At 39.3% G+C, this 19,724-nt stretch overlaps 1 protein-coding gene and 1 long non-coding RNA gene across 6 annotated transcripts in view; one reads left to right on the forward strand and one right to left on the reverse strand.

The window, feature by feature from the left end:
* LOC138735646 (protein FAM110B-like) lies at positions 1-12,731 on the forward strand. 5 transcript variants are annotated; one of them, XM_069883766.1, is made up of 4 exons: positions 1-322; positions 5,245-5,309; positions 7,341-7,405; positions 9,205-12,731. In XM_069883766.1, exon 4 carries the CDS (start codon positions 9,396-9,398, stop codon positions 10,380-10,382), a length of 987 nt encoding a protein of 328 aa, XP_069739867.1. In that variant the 5' UTR covers positions 1-322; positions 5,245-5,309; positions 7,341-7,405; positions 9,205-9,395; the 3' UTR covers positions 10,383-12,731. The 5 variants fall into 5 exon arrangements, with proteins under 5 accessions (XP_069739867.1, XP_069739866.1, XP_069739868.1 ...); XM_069883765.1 differs by lacking the exon at positions 7,341-7,405; XM_069883767.1 differs by lacking the exon at positions 7,341-7,405 and having other exon boundaries at positions 1-317.
* The window catches only part of LOC138735647 (uncharacterized), a 17,129-nt gene continuing 4,053 nt past the window's right edge, over positions 6,649-19,724 (reverse strand). Inside the window, exons 3-5 of the long non-coding RNA XR_011339836.1 lie at positions 15,407-15,488; positions 9,198-9,359; positions 6,649-6,732 (exon numbers count right to left, since the gene is read on the reverse strand). This is a non-coding gene — a long non-coding RNA (uncharacterized lncRNA). The remainder of the gene's footprint in view (positions 6,733-9,197; positions 9,360-15,406; positions 15,489-19,724) is intronic.

The following is a 19,724-nucleotide window of genomic DNA, read 5'->3' on the forward strand; positions in this document are numbered from 1 at the left end:
CGAAGTCTCTCCACCCGCTCTCCCCCCCAGAACTGTCCCGAGCGGGGCGGAGGGGCTGGCGGCAAAGCCGACGAGAAAGAAAATCTTGCCTAGTCAGAGCACAAGTGAACATGAAGGGGTTAACGTCTCTCTAGGTTGGTGCTCCGCCCACTAATGAGCAGGAAACGAGTTCTTTGTCGGAGGGGCAGATGAAAGGAGTCCAGAGCAGGCTTGTAGCTTCTGGGCTTGTGTAGCGAGTTCGGTGCCAAGGATCAGTTGGTGGCTCCAAGGGAGCTCTGGTCTTGTGGAGCTGCTCATCCACGATTCTACTCGCTTAAGTAAGGTAAGTGAGGGCACTGTTTTCAACAAGATATTTCTGTGTTTCTAGTTGTCCGATCGTTTCCTGGTCTCTCTTCGCCCCCGTGAATGTGACCATATCTCGGTGCCCTGCGTATTCCTCTTTGTGTCACCCTGGACCCTGGGCTGGAGGTGAATGTGGGAGCTCCGACCCTGCCCAGCGTTGGGACGCACTTCTTCCGTGTTCTGTGTGCGGTGAAGCAAGACACCCATTTCTTTAGTCACTCTTTCAAATCATCCAGTGCGCAGGTAAAATATTTCCCTCCGGTGGCTCGTTCCAATTGAAATACCCGAACGGGGAGTCGTTACAGCATTTGCCTCTCCTCCCACCCCCAACACAATTTAACATGGGAAATCATATAATCCAGGCGAGGGACAGGTCAAAATTGGAAGAAGTAATCGGGATGAACCAAGTTGTCAAGTAGATCATTGCTACTTGTAAATGAGCTGTTGACCATGACAGTAAAATGCTGCAGTACTCGTGGTGGTCGTGAAACTGTCTTATGGCCAGTTGATGAAGGATCCCTCTGAAGGATGTTTTCAGTCTTCTTTCATGTTTACCATTGTCACAAAAGAGTTCTTCAGAACAAATAGAAAGTCAAAATGAGGAGGTAATATGAAATTCATTCTGCAAAGGGAGGACCTACTGGGGACTCCATCGCCAAATGATTTCATTGCAATGTGCAATAATATTAAGGAAAATTGTATGAAATACAGCTTATTCAGGTCCAATAGCAAACTAATAAATCAACAGAATTCTGTGGCTATCAAATCCATTGGAAAGTAGGGCTGTTCTCGTTAGACTGAGCGATCAAATTTTGGGCTTGGAAAATAAGCATCCACGTTTGCGATACAGACTTGCTATCACAAATGAAAACAAAGTGAACTTTTGAATACTATCTATCATTTTAAGCAGAAATATACGAAATTGCTTCTCGTTCTTTCCTGAATGGCTTGTTGCAAGAAGCTTGAAGCAGCAGGAACTTGCTGCTTCCAGATGTCAGAAAAATCTGCAGGTTATTTCTGGAATCTTAAGTCACCAACTTTGTCGTGCTAATTCTAATGAGCTCTTTAACAACCTCTGTTTTATTCACATAAGTATCTGTAATATCTTGACCTAAATTAAAATTATTTTTTTTTTTGCTATTTGATTTCTTTTCAGACCTTTCAGCAGATCATGAATTAATATGTTGTTTGCACTCTGTCAAATCTCTTGGGACGTTGGGTCAAATGGATTTTTTTTTTGTAAAATTAAAAGTAATTAGGCCAAACATTAGTTAATTGACCCAGATTTAAACTAGGATGCTTTCCTTCTCCAATTTGCCACGAATGGTTAAGAATTTAGTATTTTTGGCTCAGGATTCGTGTGGATACGAGTTGCTCTATTATTGGTTGGCATCAATGAATATCAAATCCATTGCACAGTAAAGAATATAGTAATTTTAATGCTGTACTCATTAAACTAAGCAATCAAATCTGTGGGTCAAAACTCTTCCTAATTTGGGATTAGTTAATAGTCACACTTTGGTAGGTCACAAGACATCTGCTATTAGAAAGATCATGGCAGATATCCAAGGTATTGGCTGGAAAAAAATGCGAGGCAGATCTTTGTTCCTACTAGATGTGTTATGTGTCTCCTAAAATTGCATATCCTAATGGGATATTTCAACACCAGTATTTTTAACGTTGATCTTGGGTTTAAACAAAAAAAAACTAAATACAACTACTAACTTTTTAAAAATAGTATTTTTCTCTTTTCAAAAAGAACAGATATTTGAAATCAAATTCATCTGCTTGTGGAAAATATGAGTTAACATGAGGGGAATTTCTGAGGAAACCATCTGGCAGATGGCAGCCCGGACACCGACTGTGAGAAGCAGATTTGACTCAATAATCAACACAAAATTAGTTATGTGGTTACAATTCCCCTTTTACAAATATCATTGATAAAGATTTACATGCGTATTTGGACTATCCGTTACCAACATATCAATCTCCACTGTAGAAAAATGTAGAGAATAACTGGGAAACTAAGTTTTGTATTACAATGAGGTTAAACCATGAGTTGGGAATGGAAGAGCTAAAGTTACAAGCAGCAGGTTACAGGGTTGATCTTGGGGGTAAAAAAAATAAATGGAGAAACAATAGGCAAGGAAGTTCACAGAATGAGGACAATATAATAATTCTATTATTTGGGAAAAGTTGCCACTTTTTATTTTTGCGATGTGAACACAGAGATAGATGGGCTGGTGGAGGGATATCGATTTTGAAAATTAAGTTGACAGAAGTAACTCTGTGAATTGGAACTCAAAATGTATAGCTGTATAACTTTGTTCCATGGGCTATTGCCAGGTTTGAGAAGAGGCAGAGTGTTTTGGAAATGAATGAGTAATTTACCATTTCAGTTGCTTGTCTCTGCAAGCTGAGTCCAATTACCTGAATGCAATGAATTACAGGAAGAGAAAGGAAGAATGTGCTGAAGATCCTAAAGTTGAAGAAAAATGGTCAAATACATCATTTGACTATTTTAAATTTGCTTTATTTTCTAACAATCCAAAGAAATAAGCACGTTAATTCAATGTCTCTCTCAAAGTCCCAGAAAGGAATAAATGCCTGACAGCAGAAAATGGATTAAAATTGGTTCCAGAAAGATGGAAAAGAAAAGTGGTTCCTTCCAATTTTCAAGGAATATTACAAATTTGAGAAAGTTGGCTTGTTACCCTCAGTCTTAAGACACAAGATGTAAAGATCTAGCTTCATGTAACTTGACAGAGGCAAGATTAATAAAACATCTTTTGAATTAGAAATACAGAGAAAAGATGGATCTGTAAAGGAAATTAACTCAATTTGTCTAAGTTCGACAGGACAGTATCCAAACTAATATGTGGCATGAGTTGTCTTTTTAGTGTCATTAACTTGTAATTTTTTTTCACAACATGGACATGACACCAGTAACGTGATATGATGTTCAACAATAAGTTCCATGAGAGGATTTAACCATTTTCGGATTTAGGCTCAGGACTTGAATGTAATCAGCAAGATGTATGTGCCAAATGGACATATCACTGCAGTTGAGTGGTTTTAGAAGACTGGAAATAGGGCAGGTTCTGCAAGCAGTCATTTTTGCAGCTGACCCATTGTCTGTTGTTGAGGGCAGTTAATATGCAGGAGACACAAGCGACTGCAGTTGCTGGAATCTGGACGAAATACCTGGTCTTCATGCAGGGTCTTGACCCAAAATGCCAACCATCTCTTTCCATGAACAGAAGCTGCCTGACCTGTTGAGTTCCTCCGGCAATTTATCAATGTGCTGTTTGATTTAAAAAAAAAATGTCCATGAAGAGTTTTATGCATTTAGTTGCTAGAATGATTGATGAACGATGTATGCCACCATGTACTTTGCTGAGGTGCACATGGCGATTCAGGACTGAATATAATGTGCATTGAGTGTCATCTATTTTATATATGAATTGGTTTACTTTATTAAATGCTATGAAATTGATGACACTCAATGTACATCATATTTGTTCCTGAATCGCCATGTGCACTTCAGTAAGGTAGCCACAGGCACGCATCCTTCATCAATCAGCTGGCAACTGAATCATCGGTAAGTTGGTGAGAACACATTGTCTCTGTGGCCTGCAGATAGGGTTGTATTTCTGCAGAAGAATTTTCTTCAGGCAGCAGTGAATTAAACCATTAGCTGGATCATGAGGCAGCAGAATGACCTTGATATTTTTGAAAACGGTTATTTTCCAAACACTGCGGAATGTATTTTTTTAGTAAGTAATCTAATTAATCAATGAACCAAAGATAAATCCCTTACTTAACTTTTCATGCACAATTTTTATTAATTTTTATAATGTGGTTTATATAAATGTTTATACTGTGACGCTACTGCAAAACAATGAATTTTGTCACTGTTCGTGACAATAAATTCTGACTCTGAGACCGTAACTTTTCAGATTGCACCAAATTCTCTCAATACTCACAGACTTGAACATGAATCATTTGTTTGCAACTTGATTCACCAAGGGAGTTTCTCTCCTTCTTGCAGACATTTAACTCTGGTCTCTTTTTTTCATTGGATATTGAGGATCAAAAGACATTTTTTCTGTTATTTCCTCAGGCATATGAGACAAGTTTTAGCATAGTTATTTTATGGTTCTGAAGAAATGCTGATACGTTATTGGATTTTATTGGAATTCTTCAAATAATGTTAGATTAATCTTTCAATGGGAGGTTTGTTTGTGGAATTTTGTGTTTTTAATTCTTTATATTTCATCATTTTAATATTCTGACACTATTCAATTTACTTGTTTATTTTAGGTTGTCTAAAACAGAAAACACACCTTCAACCACATTCTTTTTATTTATTTATTTAGTCGAATTTTTATCTCTCTCTTAAAACAAAGAAGTATAAGAACAAGAAAAATATGTATAGGGTCAAAGTAATTGCAATGTATCCTAGAATAAAAATGATCATCCCAACTCTTTCTTTCTTTACCTTGGCTTCACGGATGAAGATTTATGGAGGGGTGTGTCCACGTCTGCTGCAGGCTCGTTGGTGACTGACAAGTCCGATGCGGGACAGGCAGGCACAGTTGCAGCGGTTGCAAGGGAAAATTGGGGGGTTGGGTGTTGGGTTTTTTCCTCCTTTGTCTTTTGTCAGTGAGGTGGGCTCTGCGGTCTTCTTCAAAGGAGGTTGCTGCCCGCCGAACTGTGAGGCGCCAAGATGCGCGGTTTGAGGCGATATCAGCCCACTGGCGGTGGTCAGTGTGGCAGGCACCAAGAAGAAGAAAAAGAAGTACCCTGATCTTCCACTCGGTAGCCTATAAGAATTCTGTAATTGGGAAATGCTATATACTTCCTAACTAATGCAATTTATAATTTCATTTGCTTCTCAAGGAAATGCAACAAAGGCACCTAGGACGAAGTCAGGACACCCCGTTAACATTTGCACAAGGATGCATGTAAGCTTTATCATCCTTTAGACATCAAAATATCACCATGCTATTGTCCCAAGGCATCATCCAAAATAAAAGGCACTGAAATGCATAATTACAAACACTTGGGTCTATCCTGTGTAAGCCACATCACTGAAAGGCAAACATGGAAAATTAAAGATTAATAGAATGCATGTAGATTGGGAAGAAGCTCAACTTTGATAACAAGGGGACAAAGCATCAACATGAGAGCAAGCAATCAAAATGCAACACTGTTGGATGTATAGTCGCTCTGGGATGTTTGCAGATTCTTTGACTACTAGGGCTACAGGTATATCCAAATTCTCCTAAAGGCTATTATGAGATGCATCGTTGCTGGAGGAGTTATGAATGAAACACTGAATCAAATCTGAACTTGTGATTATTTTTTTTTTCCAAATCCACACTTGATGATCATCATCAAGATTTCTGCTTTTGCTGAACAGTTGTTGTGAGTTCAGATAATTATAGGTTCAAGCTCCATTTATTACGTTGATCACATAATTGAGGTTGATATTAAGGGAGTGCAGAGGTACCTTTGACTATGTTTAGAAATGTTAAGCTATGAGTCTTTTCGCCATCATGGGTAGATGTGAAAGATTCTGGAGAACTACTCGATGAGGAGTGATTGATGCTTTTTGGGGGTCTGGCCAGCATTCATCCACCAACACTTGGATGAAGACCAACGGTCAATCATTACCTTTGTTTGTTGGTTCTTGCTTTGGCAAATTATCTGCCACACTTCAGCATGTTTAAAGGTTTAACATTGGATTTTTCAGAGTATTTGAAAACCAGTGAATTGGAAAGTGTTATGTAATTTCAAACTCTTCTATGCTACATTATGATAGTATATTCTTCCAGTAGTATTCTCAAATTAAATTTGGAAACCAAAATTTGATAATGTTTTTAACTATAAAGGATGAGCTCATTTCTTACACAAAACTGAGATTCTTAAGTATGTTCTGACAGAAGGACTTGCTCGTGCGTCTTAGAGACCACTTCAACATTCATCTGTTGGGGGATCTGTTTGAGAAATTGTCATTAAGGTTGGCTCAAATACAATGATTAACCAGATATCCCTTTAAAATAGGTATTTGACTTCCTGTCACCATGAAGACAAATATTCCAATTTATTCTTTGGATGCCCATTTCTTCCCTGATTACTTGTAACACAATATTTTACAATTTTTCACTGTAGTTAACACTAGTTGTTCCAAACTTCTGCCAAAAATTCCTAGGGACCTAGAAGGACAATCATCAGAAATGTGAGGGGTTTTCGAAGGCTTTTTATCAAAATAATAACCATTTAAAATAAAAGCCACATGCCTTTGTGCAGAAAGGAGCGATTTATTTAAGTCTGTGAAAAGATGAAAATGGGTTGCAGACATGGAGAGAGTTGAGATCAACAGAGCTAGAAAATAAAAATAAAAATATTATTGAGCACATCATTTCTTGGGATGGTATGATATTACCCTGGATTTCTACTTCATTATTATTACTGAGAAACAAACCTGGCTAAAAGCTGCTTGATCTATGCAGGAAAAGCATCAGTTTCTCAGACACATTTGTGTATTGCACTCAACTGCAGCATCTACAGGTTTAGCAGCTTCAGTCATTAATTTCTTCTGGTCTAATTATGATATCGACCATGTTCTAAAACTTCCTTGTAACGACAGAGTTGGGTCGTGCCTTTTATTAGTCATGCCTTTTAATTACACATCATACACGTTGACCAAAAATCAAGTGGATAACGCTTTGACAAAAAAAAATAACAGATATTGTCAGTTGCATTTAAAGTTTTCAGTGGTTCTTGTTGGGAAGACATCAGTTCCTGAACAAAAGCTCTTGTCTCTTCTGAGACCAAATTCTGCTTTTCGTGTTAGAGCGGCATCACTCTGCTTGCTTGTATAATTAACACATTGAGGCGCTATAAGCAGGGTTCTGTATTCAATAAAACTACTTGAATGATAAAGTTGTAGCAAACATAAAGTGATTTATTTTTATTCTACATGTGTGGAGGACAATTTCCCAGTCGCAGCAGTGGGAAAAGCGAGAACTCAGCAAAAAAAAAGCCTCATTTTGAGGTAGGCAGCTAATCACACTAACTGGACAGACAGATCCAGACACAGAAAGAAAATGTGTAGCTAATTCATCTTGAATTCTATGGGACATGGGGTTATGCAAGATTTCCACACGGAGCATTTGGATAGTTGAAGTAAGAAGCAGAGATGTCGTCAAGGGTGTATGAAAGCTCGTCATTAGATATATAGTATGACAGAAGAGCAGAACAGACCCCTTTGGAGCATGACTCTGACTTGAAAGTGTCCTCTGCATCATTCTAGCAGATCCATATTGATAAAACAATGACGATTACTGGACCATATTTGAAGCTTCACATGTAATTGCACCTTGGGCTGCAACAATATTTTACAAAATTCCACAGACAGTCCATGATGAGCCCTTAAAGAAGCTTCCACATGCTTTGAGTGAGCTTCTTGTATCGAGCATAATGTCCATTCAACAATGGACTTTGCAGGATTAAGAACTCCTTGAGGAAACAAATGTATACATTTGAACCTATTAATTAAAATCCCCTTTGGGCTTTATGTTTCATAAAGTTATAGTTTTCACATATTTATAGCAAACTTGGCAAACAAATAATTTATTTCTATAATCAAAAGAATAGAAAGAGGCTGAAATAAATCAGAAAATATTGAAAGATAAATAGCAGTCAGGCTGCACGTGTGGAAGAGAAACAGTCAATTATGGTTTTTAGACTGCAATGTCAGGAAAATCGCAGGAAAAAATTAACATAATTACTGCCTGTGTGGTCGTTCACACTGGGCGGCTTTTTAGACTGCAGGTACCTGAGTGCAACAGTCCCGGTGGTTAGATGTCCAGCAGAGTGGATGACCGTCATGAATTTTTATGGTACGATTTACACTGCAGGCTTCCTCCAAAAGGCTGTAAGGGTCCTGCAGGATAAATCACGGTGCAGGAATTGACTCAAAATTCCTGCACATTCCTTTTTAGAACGCCCGTGTAGTGGCAAAATTCCTGGATGGTGCCATTACGTGCCTGCAGTCTAAAAACCATAATTATTTCATGTTTTTCAGAGCTTCAGCATCTGCAGTTTTAAAATTTTTTTTATCTTTTGTAACAGGCTTATTTGCTTTTGCTTGGGAAAACCTTATTTTGATTGAATTATCCTACAAACAAAGCAGGATGTAGACCTTGCCTCCATCCTGTTCCAGTGCACACCAGTTATTTGAAGGGGTAGCCATCTGGTAGGTTTAAACTGTACCATCAGGTGTGGTAGTACAGTACACCAGCTGAGTTTTAATCTTCCATTGGAGACAAAAACTTCATGATGCAACTGATTTTTGTTGTTGGTAAACTATGAAGAGCAGTATTTGAGTGCCACGTGGACACATCACGATTATTGAGCAAAAGTGAATAATGAGATACTTGAATTTATTTTAATAAAAACCATCATCGTTTCTGATTTTAACCAGTCACTTTAGCAGTGTTTGTGAAGACTTAGTATGTCTAAAGTCACTGCAAAAATATTACTGTACTGTATTATCTACAAAGTGCTTTCAGCTATTATAAGATTGGAAAGGGTGCCTAAGGAATGTGTGTCATTTTGATATGCATCCTGGTAATTGAAGCATAAGCTTTAATAAAGTGGACTCCTTCTGACAACAGAAAATAATTTGGCAGAGCAACCAATGCTTGGCAAAGGTTGATTCGGTAGAAAGTGGGTGGGGTGTATTTCATTTGAAATGACACGTATCTCAGTTCATAGCTATTGCTGAAGGCTTATAGATTTTAAAATATTTAATGCTTCAAGTTTTCTATTAACATTCCTCGTACCTTTCAGAAAATACCTGGTGGCTGGAATGAAGCATCAGACAAGTAATTGGCAAACCTGGTGAAAAGCAACGGATCTTTACTGAGGCATTCAGCTGGATCGATTGGATGCTGAACAGGATGTCCCAGTAGTGATGAGTACAAGTGGATACTAAATCTTGGTCCCTTGTAAGAAAAAGCAGAAGGCGATAAACCAAAATAATGCTGAAACAAGACTCCGGTACCTCCGATTTCACCCCACCTATCCCTTTCCGGATCCTGAACAAGGGGCCAGATTATTTTCGAAAGCAGATGGAGGGCAGCAGCCGGAAGCCAAGTGCTGTGGAACGACTTGAGGCCGATAAGTTAAAATATGTGAAGAGTCAACAGGTAGCAAGTACCCGACAGGAGCCGGTGAAGGCAAGTGAACCCGTCCTATTGCCTAGAGTCAGAAAGACACTACAAAGTCCTAGGAAAACCTCCAGCGCAGGGACCAGCAGATCGGAGAACTCTGATTGGAGAGGAGCTTTAAACCTGGAGACTCTGCGAAATCTAATCCTTATCTGTGAAACTCCAAACTCGCCAACAAAACAGTCAAGCTCTAATGAACAGACGAGCAATTCAAACTCCAGAAACTTGCAGAGCCACAGTGGCCAGGAGCCTGTGCATAGCCTTGATCCTGAGCTACGCGGCAACATCCTCGTGCCAGCTCACAATGCAGCAGTGAAGCGAGTGGATGTACTCCCCAGTGTGAACAGGCGCATCAGGAGTCCGCCATGCCCCCCCCTGCCCAAATCGAGACTTCCATCTTCCGCCAGTTCCAAGGGTTCATCAGGGAGAGTTCCCCCCGAGCTGACCACCCGGCAACAGCTCTCGCTGCATCGATCCAAGTCCGATCTGAGCGACCACTACTCCCGAGTCAGTGCCAACTTGGAGCGATTCTTCAACTACTGTGGACTGGATCCTGAGGAGCTGGAGAACATGGGGATGGAATGCTTGGCCCGCTCTGACATAATATCCCTCAAACTCCACAGTGCCAGTAACCTCAGCTCTGAATATGGCCGTTCCCAGTACAGCAATGCAATTGAGGAGAAGCCAAATGAGCGTATCCCATATGGTGTCTCCATCATTGAGCGTAACGCTAGGGTCATTAAATGGTTATACAGCTGTCGGGAAGCAAAGGAATCACAGAGAGGGTCACCTGTATAAGACAGGAGAATCTAGGACAATGATCTTGTCTGTGATGTAGGATTTTCCATTTCATTGAGACTGTGTAACTAGAGGTTATTTGTTCATTATTGCCATTGACTACCTATTTTTAAAGGCTATTTTCTACTTTTAAAGGACCGTCTTTAAACTGTGAAACTGAGACTGCTCAATTTCAAAACTAAATCCTAGTTAATACATTTTCAGTCTCTTGAGATAAACAGATTTACGTAATTTCAATAAAAGCTGAAGATCTTCAGAGATCACCATTGATCTACATGATCATTACAAATGCTCTGAACGGGACGAATCAGTAAACTTTGATATGTTTAATACATATCAGTAGTCACTAAAAGATGTAAAAAATATACAGCAGGCCTTTGACATTCAGACAAAAGGCAAGATAAAACATGGGTACAAACTTGTTATCCAAGTGAAAGTTACCCTAACTATGAAAATCATTCCTATTTTAGCTATTGATCTGCTGTTTTTCAAATTTCAGTAATTAAAGCAATCTCTTTTTGCTCTCGTAGCAAATGTACTTAATCTGGAGCTAAAGCAATATTGATTTTTCCTAACACACTCTTTGTATTCATCTCTCATAAGTATCTGGTTTTCTTAATACTGAACCTTTGACTGTCATTTACTCTAAAAGATTGCAATTTTATAATTTGCTTTTTTTTAAAATTAAATAGGTGTGAGAATGTTTCCATTTGTTGAGTGGACACAATATTCAGTGTTTATAAATAAAAACTCAAATTGGGCAACAGAATTCTAATCAATATTCATGCTAAATTCAGCAAGCAGTTGGGAATGGCTTTGTATTCGTCAATAAAATAATACCAAAAGTTTTAAAGTGTTTTTTTTAAAAGAATAAAGTGGACTGGATTAAAAAGTTAAAGGCAATGGAGTTTAAAATTACTCCATGATGGTTTGAAATTTTGAATTGTTATCATAAATAAAGGAATGGATTCTGGTAATAACCTTAGCTGTTGTATTGTTGTGAAAAAAACCACCCTGTTCATTAATGCCTTTAATGTTATCCTTTTTAGTGTGGCCAATATGTGGCATGAGCCCCAAACTCCCAATGTGTTTGATTTTTCAACCATGTTTTAATATGAACCAAAGGCATTTTTGACTTGAAAGAGAGCTATCTCTGGGTAACAAAGGTCATTCAAGTAGAATTATCAAAACACAAAGTTTTATTTTAGAAAGAAGCCTGTGCAGAATTAGGCACCTGATTAAAATAGAAACTAGGTCCGGTCATGATTTGGGTAGATTATAAAAATGATTACGTTTGAATCTGAAAGTTAGTGGTTCAGGTTGCAAGAAAATTGATTTAAAAATTCCAACATGTCTCTGATTTTATTTTCCAGGCGTGCATGGAATCTTTACTGGCTATCTGAGATAATATGTGGAATAACAGTTAAAATTTGTCCAAAACCAACAATTCTGAGGAACTCAAAGTTTGTTTAGAATACAAGTCATAAGAGTGAACCACGTGGCCACTGGAGCGTTCTCGAGCATTCACCGAGATCATGGCTGATGCTGAGTCTTGTGTACTTTCCAGCCTGATTACTCTTACCTACAGCATTTCCCACTGATGTCCAAATATTATTTTATCTTAGCATCAGAGCACCCAATCCACCCATGAGTTAGGAAAATCCAAAAATGAACAAATCTGCATGAGAGGGTTGTTTTAATCTCAGTCTCAAGTGGTCCCTGAGACCATAAAGCCTGTCCGTCAAAAGCACCCTTCTTCCCCTAGTTCTGACCTCACATCAAGGAGAATGACATGACACTTGTGATGAGCAACCTCTTTCCGTTGTGTATTTCTCCATGAGATAATATACAGGAAAGCCCTTGGTATCCAGAATTCAAGCAACCAGCAAAAAAAAAGGGGGAAATAAATAAATAATAAAAATTATATACATAAGCATAAAAATTTAAATAAGTTTAAAATTGTAAATGTTCTGTGAAGTAACACATAAATGAAGATGGAAGCAATATTCAGCCAGCGGAGGGAGGGCCTCGGTCGTGCTTTGCTCGTAGCAGCTGTTGAAGAAAGTTGTGTGAAACAGCAATGGTTTCACCCAGGTCGAAGAACTGGTTGATGCTGCTCAACATTGGGGTGACTCTCTTTAAGTGTCTCCTTATCCCTGCTTAGCAAGAGTGTTTTATTTGTATGTTATTAAGTATATTAGTAAGGACTTATCTGTAAATTTGGGTGGGGGGGGGGTTAATTATCTATAATGTCTTTCAAGCAGCTCAATGGAAGGGGAGGAATCTGCAGATGCAGAGATGATTAAATGTTTTCAAAGAATGTGACTGAAAATAAAGTTTGTATATTTATGCAAGAGAAGTTTGTTCAGTGTAAGTACAGTCTAGTATTTTTGTCTTTTAAATTGTTTATTCTTAATGCAAGTGTATAGGTTAGGCATTATAAAGTAAGTCTCAAGCAACTGGAAAATGCACTTATCTGGTATCTAGCATTCTCCATAGGTGCTGGATACCAGAGGATTTACTGTACTTGAGTTTTTTTAGTTGTAATCTAAAAACTTCCAAATGCTGTATTAAAGGAAACTAGACACATTTCAGTATATAGAGTAAACCACCCAGTCATTGCCTGAACTGTAAAAGGTTCATGCTAAATTCTATTATTTTCACTGCCAAGTCTTCATCTAATCCTGACTAGACGATACTAACACCATCAGACTCTTCCATGCAAAGCAAGTAAATCTAAACTTATCTTCTTGTTTCAGAGTCCTGGCCCTTGTGTACAGTTTGCAACTCTAACAGTGAGGGCTCAGTTTAACATCTTAAATTACTGTATTGTTTTATATGCCCCAATGAAAATATTGCAGCCTCTTAACCAAAATGGCTAATTTGAATGGCTAATACAATCATACGATAATAAAGTTGGTATTGAAAGTAAAAGGCAAATATGAACATTCAATTAAACATTTGTAGTTCTGGAATACATGGGTAAGAAGGTGGGGGTTGAAGGGGAAGTAGGAGAAATAACACTGGTTTCCAGGTTAGAAGTGAAAGGTGGTGGGAAGGGAAAGAAAGGAACTAAGATGGGAGTGAGCAGAGGGCTGAGAAAGCTGCTCCCTGATAGGAAGAAGGAAGGGAATGGGGTGGGGTGGGGAGCTGGAGAAAGGTGATGGGAAGGGGAAAGAGGAGGACATCAGGAAGATTGGGAGGGGAAGCAGGAAGAAAAAAGGGGGGGGGGAGGGTGGTGGTATTTGGTTTCCATAAATTGGAGAAGTGGCTGGCCACTTCAAATCCACATCTCATTCCTAAAGTGATAGATCTGTTCATGGGCTCGTGATCTGCCAGGTTGAGGCCAAATATAAATTGAAGGAACACATCTTATTCCATCTTGGCAATCTCCTACCAGACAGCATCAATATTGACTTTTCTAGCTGGTACTTTGATGTTTCTGACATTTCTCCCAGTTTTGTTCTGGTTTTACTTGGGATTTCTATCATTAACATAGACTATTTTTGCTTTTGTCTCAACCTATATTAGATGAAGGGATTTGCTGATTTTATCAAATCCCATATGTCTCCATATGTACATTTTTAAAAAGAAAATCTTGGTCACCTTTCTCAATCTTATCATTCAATAGTCAGTTTGACTCCTAATTCTTCCAGATTCTCTGGAAGAATTCTCTCCTGTTTTCCTAGTTTCAACAGAAGATTATCTTCAGATCTATTGCCACAGATGATACACTTCCTGTAAGCCCTTCATCTCCATGAAGCTAAACATCAACAATCTGGACCATTCTAGCTCCCACCCAACAATAAACATCAAATTATAGGTCGTTCCTGCTCCACAACTTTCATTTACTTGCCTTCACCTGCCAACTGTATGAATTGTGCCCAGGTCTATATACCTCATTAATGATCCTCTTCATAAAATGTAACATATTCCAGCAGACAAATTGACCCCAACTCCTCCCACTGAATGGAAATGGAGTTGGGTCTCTGAACTTGATTGCTTTCCTACCAGGGGTGCAGTGCTAATGTTTTAGGTGCCAGAGCTCACCAAAAATAGTGATAAGGAAATGCCAGAGCAGCTCGTTGAGGTGTTGGAGCAGTGGTCTGGCAACACTGCACTCCTGCTTCCTACTGTATCCTGATTTTTAACCTCAAATCATTCTTCAAACACCCAGATCTGCTTAATGACGTCAATTCCATTTGAAGTCTTGAGTAGGACAGGAATGATCATTTTATTGTTATTCTGCACCTCCCAGGAAACAGGTGGTAAGGGTTTTCTTGTAGACCATAGCTTTTTCCAAATATCCCATCTCTTCCATACTTCAGATGGAAACTTTGGACCTTCATGTATTCAAGCTGCCCTCTACCTAATGATATTCAGGTCCAGTAATCTCATGACTCAATTACCTTGGCTGAATGCCAAGGACCATTTCCAATATTTGCAGCTGTGACTTCTTGTTGCCAAGTGCTCCCTCTGTACCCACTCCTTTAAAAAGTATGTCCAGTATTTGTTCCCATTTTCTTTTTAATCCTATGTTTTACCCCTCTTTTGTGAGAAAGAGATTGAGTAATCTGATGATCTAACTCCATCATTTGGATATCTTTGCCTTGGCTTCGCGGACGAAGATTTATGGAGGGATACGTCCATGTCCGCTGCAGGCTCGTTGGTGACTGACAAGTCCGATGCTGGACAGGCAGGCACGGTTGCAAGGGAAAATTGATGGGTTGGGGTTGGGTGTTGGGTTTTTCCTCCTTTGTCTTTTGTCAGTGAGGTGGGCTCTGCGGTCTTCTTCAAAGGAGGTTGCTGCCCGCCGAACTGTGAGGCGCCAAGATGCACGGTTGGAGGTGAGATCAGCCCACTGGCGGTGGTCAATGTGGCAGGCACCAAGAGATTTCTTTAAGCAGTCCTTGCACCTCTTCATTGAGGGCTTAATCTGCCCCTCCACCCACCCTAATGCTCAGGCCCGAAATTGGTTATATATCAGTGCTGCATAAAGAGGTCTAGGACATTTTGGTACTCACCATTTGGTGCCCACATTTTGGCGCCCCGCCCCATTCAATGTCTGCTGGTCGACTCAGTCCCGCAAGCTGCCCTGTGACAGCCCTGCTTACAAGAGACACACGTTAAAAGTAATAAAAAAGCATTTTCTTTTCATGGTGAATTAGTATGATCTGAAACACACTGTCTGAACTGTGAAGAGAAAGCAGATTTAATGTTATCTTAGAACATAAAACCAGATAACAACTTGAAGGATTGCAGACAGCCCTGGCTCCACTGGCTGCCCTGTGACAGATTGTCCCGGCCCTGCCCCTCCTGGCTGCACTAAGTATAAGAATAAACCTCAAAATGTTTGGCCGGGGAGGGTTAGATTTATTTGTATAGCAAGTGGTTATGTACGTTTCTGAAACGTGGCAACGACGGGGGTTGCTGGGCCAGTGCCAAACTGGACACCAAAATATCCAAGTCTTTTTTTTTTGCCAAAATGTCTGATTCCATGCATAAAGAATGCTGCATGACCTGTGTATTGAATTACAATCACAGCATCTGCAAACTATCTTATTTTAACCTCAAAACACCCTCAACTTCTTAACTGAACTGTAGCTCTTTAAGCGAGTTCTTACTACTAACTTCTCCTCTTCACAAGAATCCATTCCTACGATGCAGCTCAGGTTTACAAGAACTCTGTTATGAACTTGTCGACATCTCCATAATTTCTATTATTGTCACACTTGCCCTTGGATCCACTCTCTTCATAACAATGACGATTGCACTGGCAGCTGGCAAGGATTTTTCAGAGAAGTGTTTGGTAGCTCTGAAACATGTGTCAGCAGGTTTTGTTTTCACTTCTGTTTCTGAACAATATAGTAGAGAAATACTGTGCACATCAAAGGTCAGATGTTGGTGTATTGGAATTCTCACTGGAATCTTGGAACCAGCAGTGAGTTCCTGGATCACTGAGAGAGGTTGAAAGCACATTCTATCATTTGTAAAATGGTATCTAATATATTTTGTATTATGTTGAATGTGTTTAAACTGAAATTTAACATTTTTATGGCATCATGAAGAAAGCACGTCAGCTACTTCCTCAGGAGTTTGCAGAGGTTTGGCATTACACCTGGCAAATTTCTACAGAGGTGTGGTGGAAAGTGTGCTGACCGGCTGCATCACGGTATTGTCTGGGGACACCGATACTGCTCAGCGTAAAGCCCTCCAAAAGAGGACAGTGAAAACCTTGAAGGGATATTTTATTTCAGCACTGAAAATAAAATTGGGAGTTGGCAAATGAATGTGTGGGTGGGCTAAGGACAGTGACAAAATTGTATGATTTCTAGATCAAGTATTGTTAGATTGTATTGTGAGAGGCTTTAGCTGTTATCTTTATTGAAGGAGTATGGAGAATGGCCACAATAAAAAAAATGTCCTGAACACAGCCCAGGACATCACAGTCAAAACCATCCCCACTATTGAGTACATCTACAGGCAACACTGCCGTCGGAGAGCAGCAGCATTCACCAAAGACCCTCACCACCTAGCACATGCTCTGTTCTCTCTGTTGCCATCTGGAAAATGGTATAGGTGCCAGAAGACTCACACCACCAGATTCAGGAAGAGCTGTTACCCCTCCACCATCAGACTCCTCAATGACAAACTCAATCAGAGACTATTGATTTTCCTTTTGTTCTCTCTGTATTGCACAGTCAGTTTTTTTACATTCATTATCTGTCTAAAAGTTCTTTGTTTGTTTACATGTTACCCCGTGTACAATTTATTTTTTGCACTACCAATTAGTGGTAATTCTGCAGCACCCACAGGAAAAAGGAATCTCAAGGTTGTATGTGATGTCATGTCTGTTCTCTGACAATAAATCGGAAATCTGAATCAGAATAATTATCAAAATTTGGAACCAGAGGAAGCCACCTCTGACAACACAAGCCTGTTTTACCTACTCAACACCTTTTCTCCCTCATGGGACAGTCATAACAGCTAAGCCTCAAAAATGATTCTATCACAGCAATGAACTGTAATTGCACCCACCAGGATCAATGGAAGGTGAACAAAAGACATGGCTGAGTTCAGCACAATCTGGCTAATTGTCTGCTTTCATTCTAGACATTTATAACATTTTCTGATTTCCACCCATTTGTTGTCTTTTATCACTTTAATATAAACTGCTGTAACTTGATTTCTTGACGTTATTGTTGGTATACAGACTTTTATTTTTGCAGAACCTGAACTCCAGCTCTCTTGACACCTCTCCATATCATCCTGAAGCACCCCAACCCCATGCAATATGCTCTAGCCTGTGACAAATGAACCAGGCTGTCCTGAACGGGCATTCTGAAGACGAGTGGCTCGTTTGGCAGGAATGCTGCCTTTTGGGACCCCCAAAAATTTGCATCATTCCTGCCTTTAACACTCGTGATCATCTGAGCTTACTTCTAGTATCCAAGCAACTTGACTACAAAGAAGGCCAACGTTACTGTTTCTCTGGGTTTGGAATTTGGAATCTCCTCCAAGCAGAATGAGGGGACACAGCCTCAAGATTCAGGGGAGTAGATTTAGGATGGGGATGAGGAAAAACTGTTTTTCCCAGAGAGTAATGAATCTGTGACATTCTCTGCCCGGGGAAGTGGATGAGGCTACTTTATTAAACACACTTAAGGTTCAATTATTTTTACATAAGAAAAGAATTAAGGGATATGGGGAAAAGGCAGGTGGGTGGAGTTGAGTCAATGATCAGATCAGCCATGATCTTATTTAATGGGGAAGGAGGCACAACAGGCAGACGGCCGACTTCTGCTCCTATTTCTTATGTTCTTATGTATGTTAAAACTACCATATGTTTTTAAGCATGATTTTTTATTGTGGCCATTCTCCATACTCCTTCAATAAAGATAACAGCTAAAGCCTCTCACAATACAATCTAACAATACTTGTTCTAGAAATCATACGATTTTGTCACTGTCCTTAGCCCATCCACACATTAATTGATTGTTTCCTTTGCCAACTCCCAATTTTATTTTCAGTGCTGAAATAAAATATCCCTTCAAGATTTTCACTGTCCTCTTTTGAGATCATACCTAGTTCACAGCACTCATAGGCTCAGAAGCATCCTAAATGCCTCTGGTTCTACCACCAGCAAAACATCAATGTCTCCTTCTTACATATCGCCCATAAATAAGAAAACTCCAAACTCAACATCTTTCTATTCATCTCCTGATGTAACCGCTTTTAATTTACTTCATCCCTGTTGGTTGTGGGCTGTGACTAATCAAATGTTCTGCCTAACAAAAACTGATGAAAACTTTGGATCCAGTGCCTCGTTTTCTATTTGGCCATAGTTCCTGTTGTTCTCTCCAGGTATACATGATAGCTTTTACAGACCATTGTCCATAAAAGGGCATTAACTTTTTCAATTCCACAATTGGAGTCATTACCAGAGAACTTTAGAGTGCAAGTGGTGGTGTGGTGAACAAAGAGGGACTCACCACATGAGAGACAGTACACAAACTTGACCTACAGAGTTCAATTTGGAAGGCAACAAATTTAGTGTCAAGACAAATTTTTCATCGGACCTTTGCTTTCTAGTTCCAATTTTGTAGTTTCCATTATCTCAAAGTGCTGGATTGAAATGATTTTGAAATTCCTCCATAACCTAACCAAGGCCGCGCCCTCTTCACTTTGCTACCACTGGGGATAAAGTACAGGAGCCTGAAGATGAGCACTTAACAGCACAAGGACACCTTCTTCCTCTCTGTCTTCATTTTCCTGAATAATCAATGAACCAAAGACACTGCCTTACTTTTCATGCTCTAATATTCTTATTATTGTTTTATTTTATTGTTTATAGTAATGATATAAAATGGTTATAATATGAAAGTTTGCGCTACGACGCTGCCGCAAAACACGGGATTTCATGACTTGTTCATGTCAATAAATACTGATTCTTATTGAACAGGTTTAATTTTTAATCACCCTCAATTTCAAAAAATGTCTTTTCCCTGCACAATATCTCCATCTATTCCACATAGGATCTAACAGGCTTCCGGACTTTATCGCACAGTCCAAGAGTTCTGATACAGACAGATTGGGCCTACGTTGATAGCTCACATCTTTCCAACTTGAAGTTACACGATAAAGATACTTGACAATCCATATGTGCTCCCCTTTTTTTCTTCTTGCTCATGTCTGATTTTGAACCCTACTATTTCAGGTCCAAAGGAAAAGTTACGTGATTAATTAGAGTTTTCAGAATCATGACTACACCAAAGTTTAATGCACTTAACAACTTTTTTTTTTACTTTGGGTAGTTTCAATTCTTTTTATCCCATCTTTCTA

This window comes from Narcine bancroftii, chromosome 6 (genome assembly GCF_036971445.1).
Source record: "Narcine bancroftii isolate sNarBan1 chromosome 6, sNarBan1.hap1, whole genome shotgun sequence".
Classification (NCBI taxonomy): Eukaryota; Metazoa; Chordata; class Chondrichthyes; order Torpediniformes; family Narcinidae; genus Narcine; species Narcine bancroftii.

What these genes read in the sequence shown, in the direction of transcription:
- LOC138735646 (XM_069883766.1), top strand. Translation starts at nt 9,396, where the DNA reads ATGCTGAAACAAGACTCCGGTACCTCCGATTTCACCCCACCTATCCCT.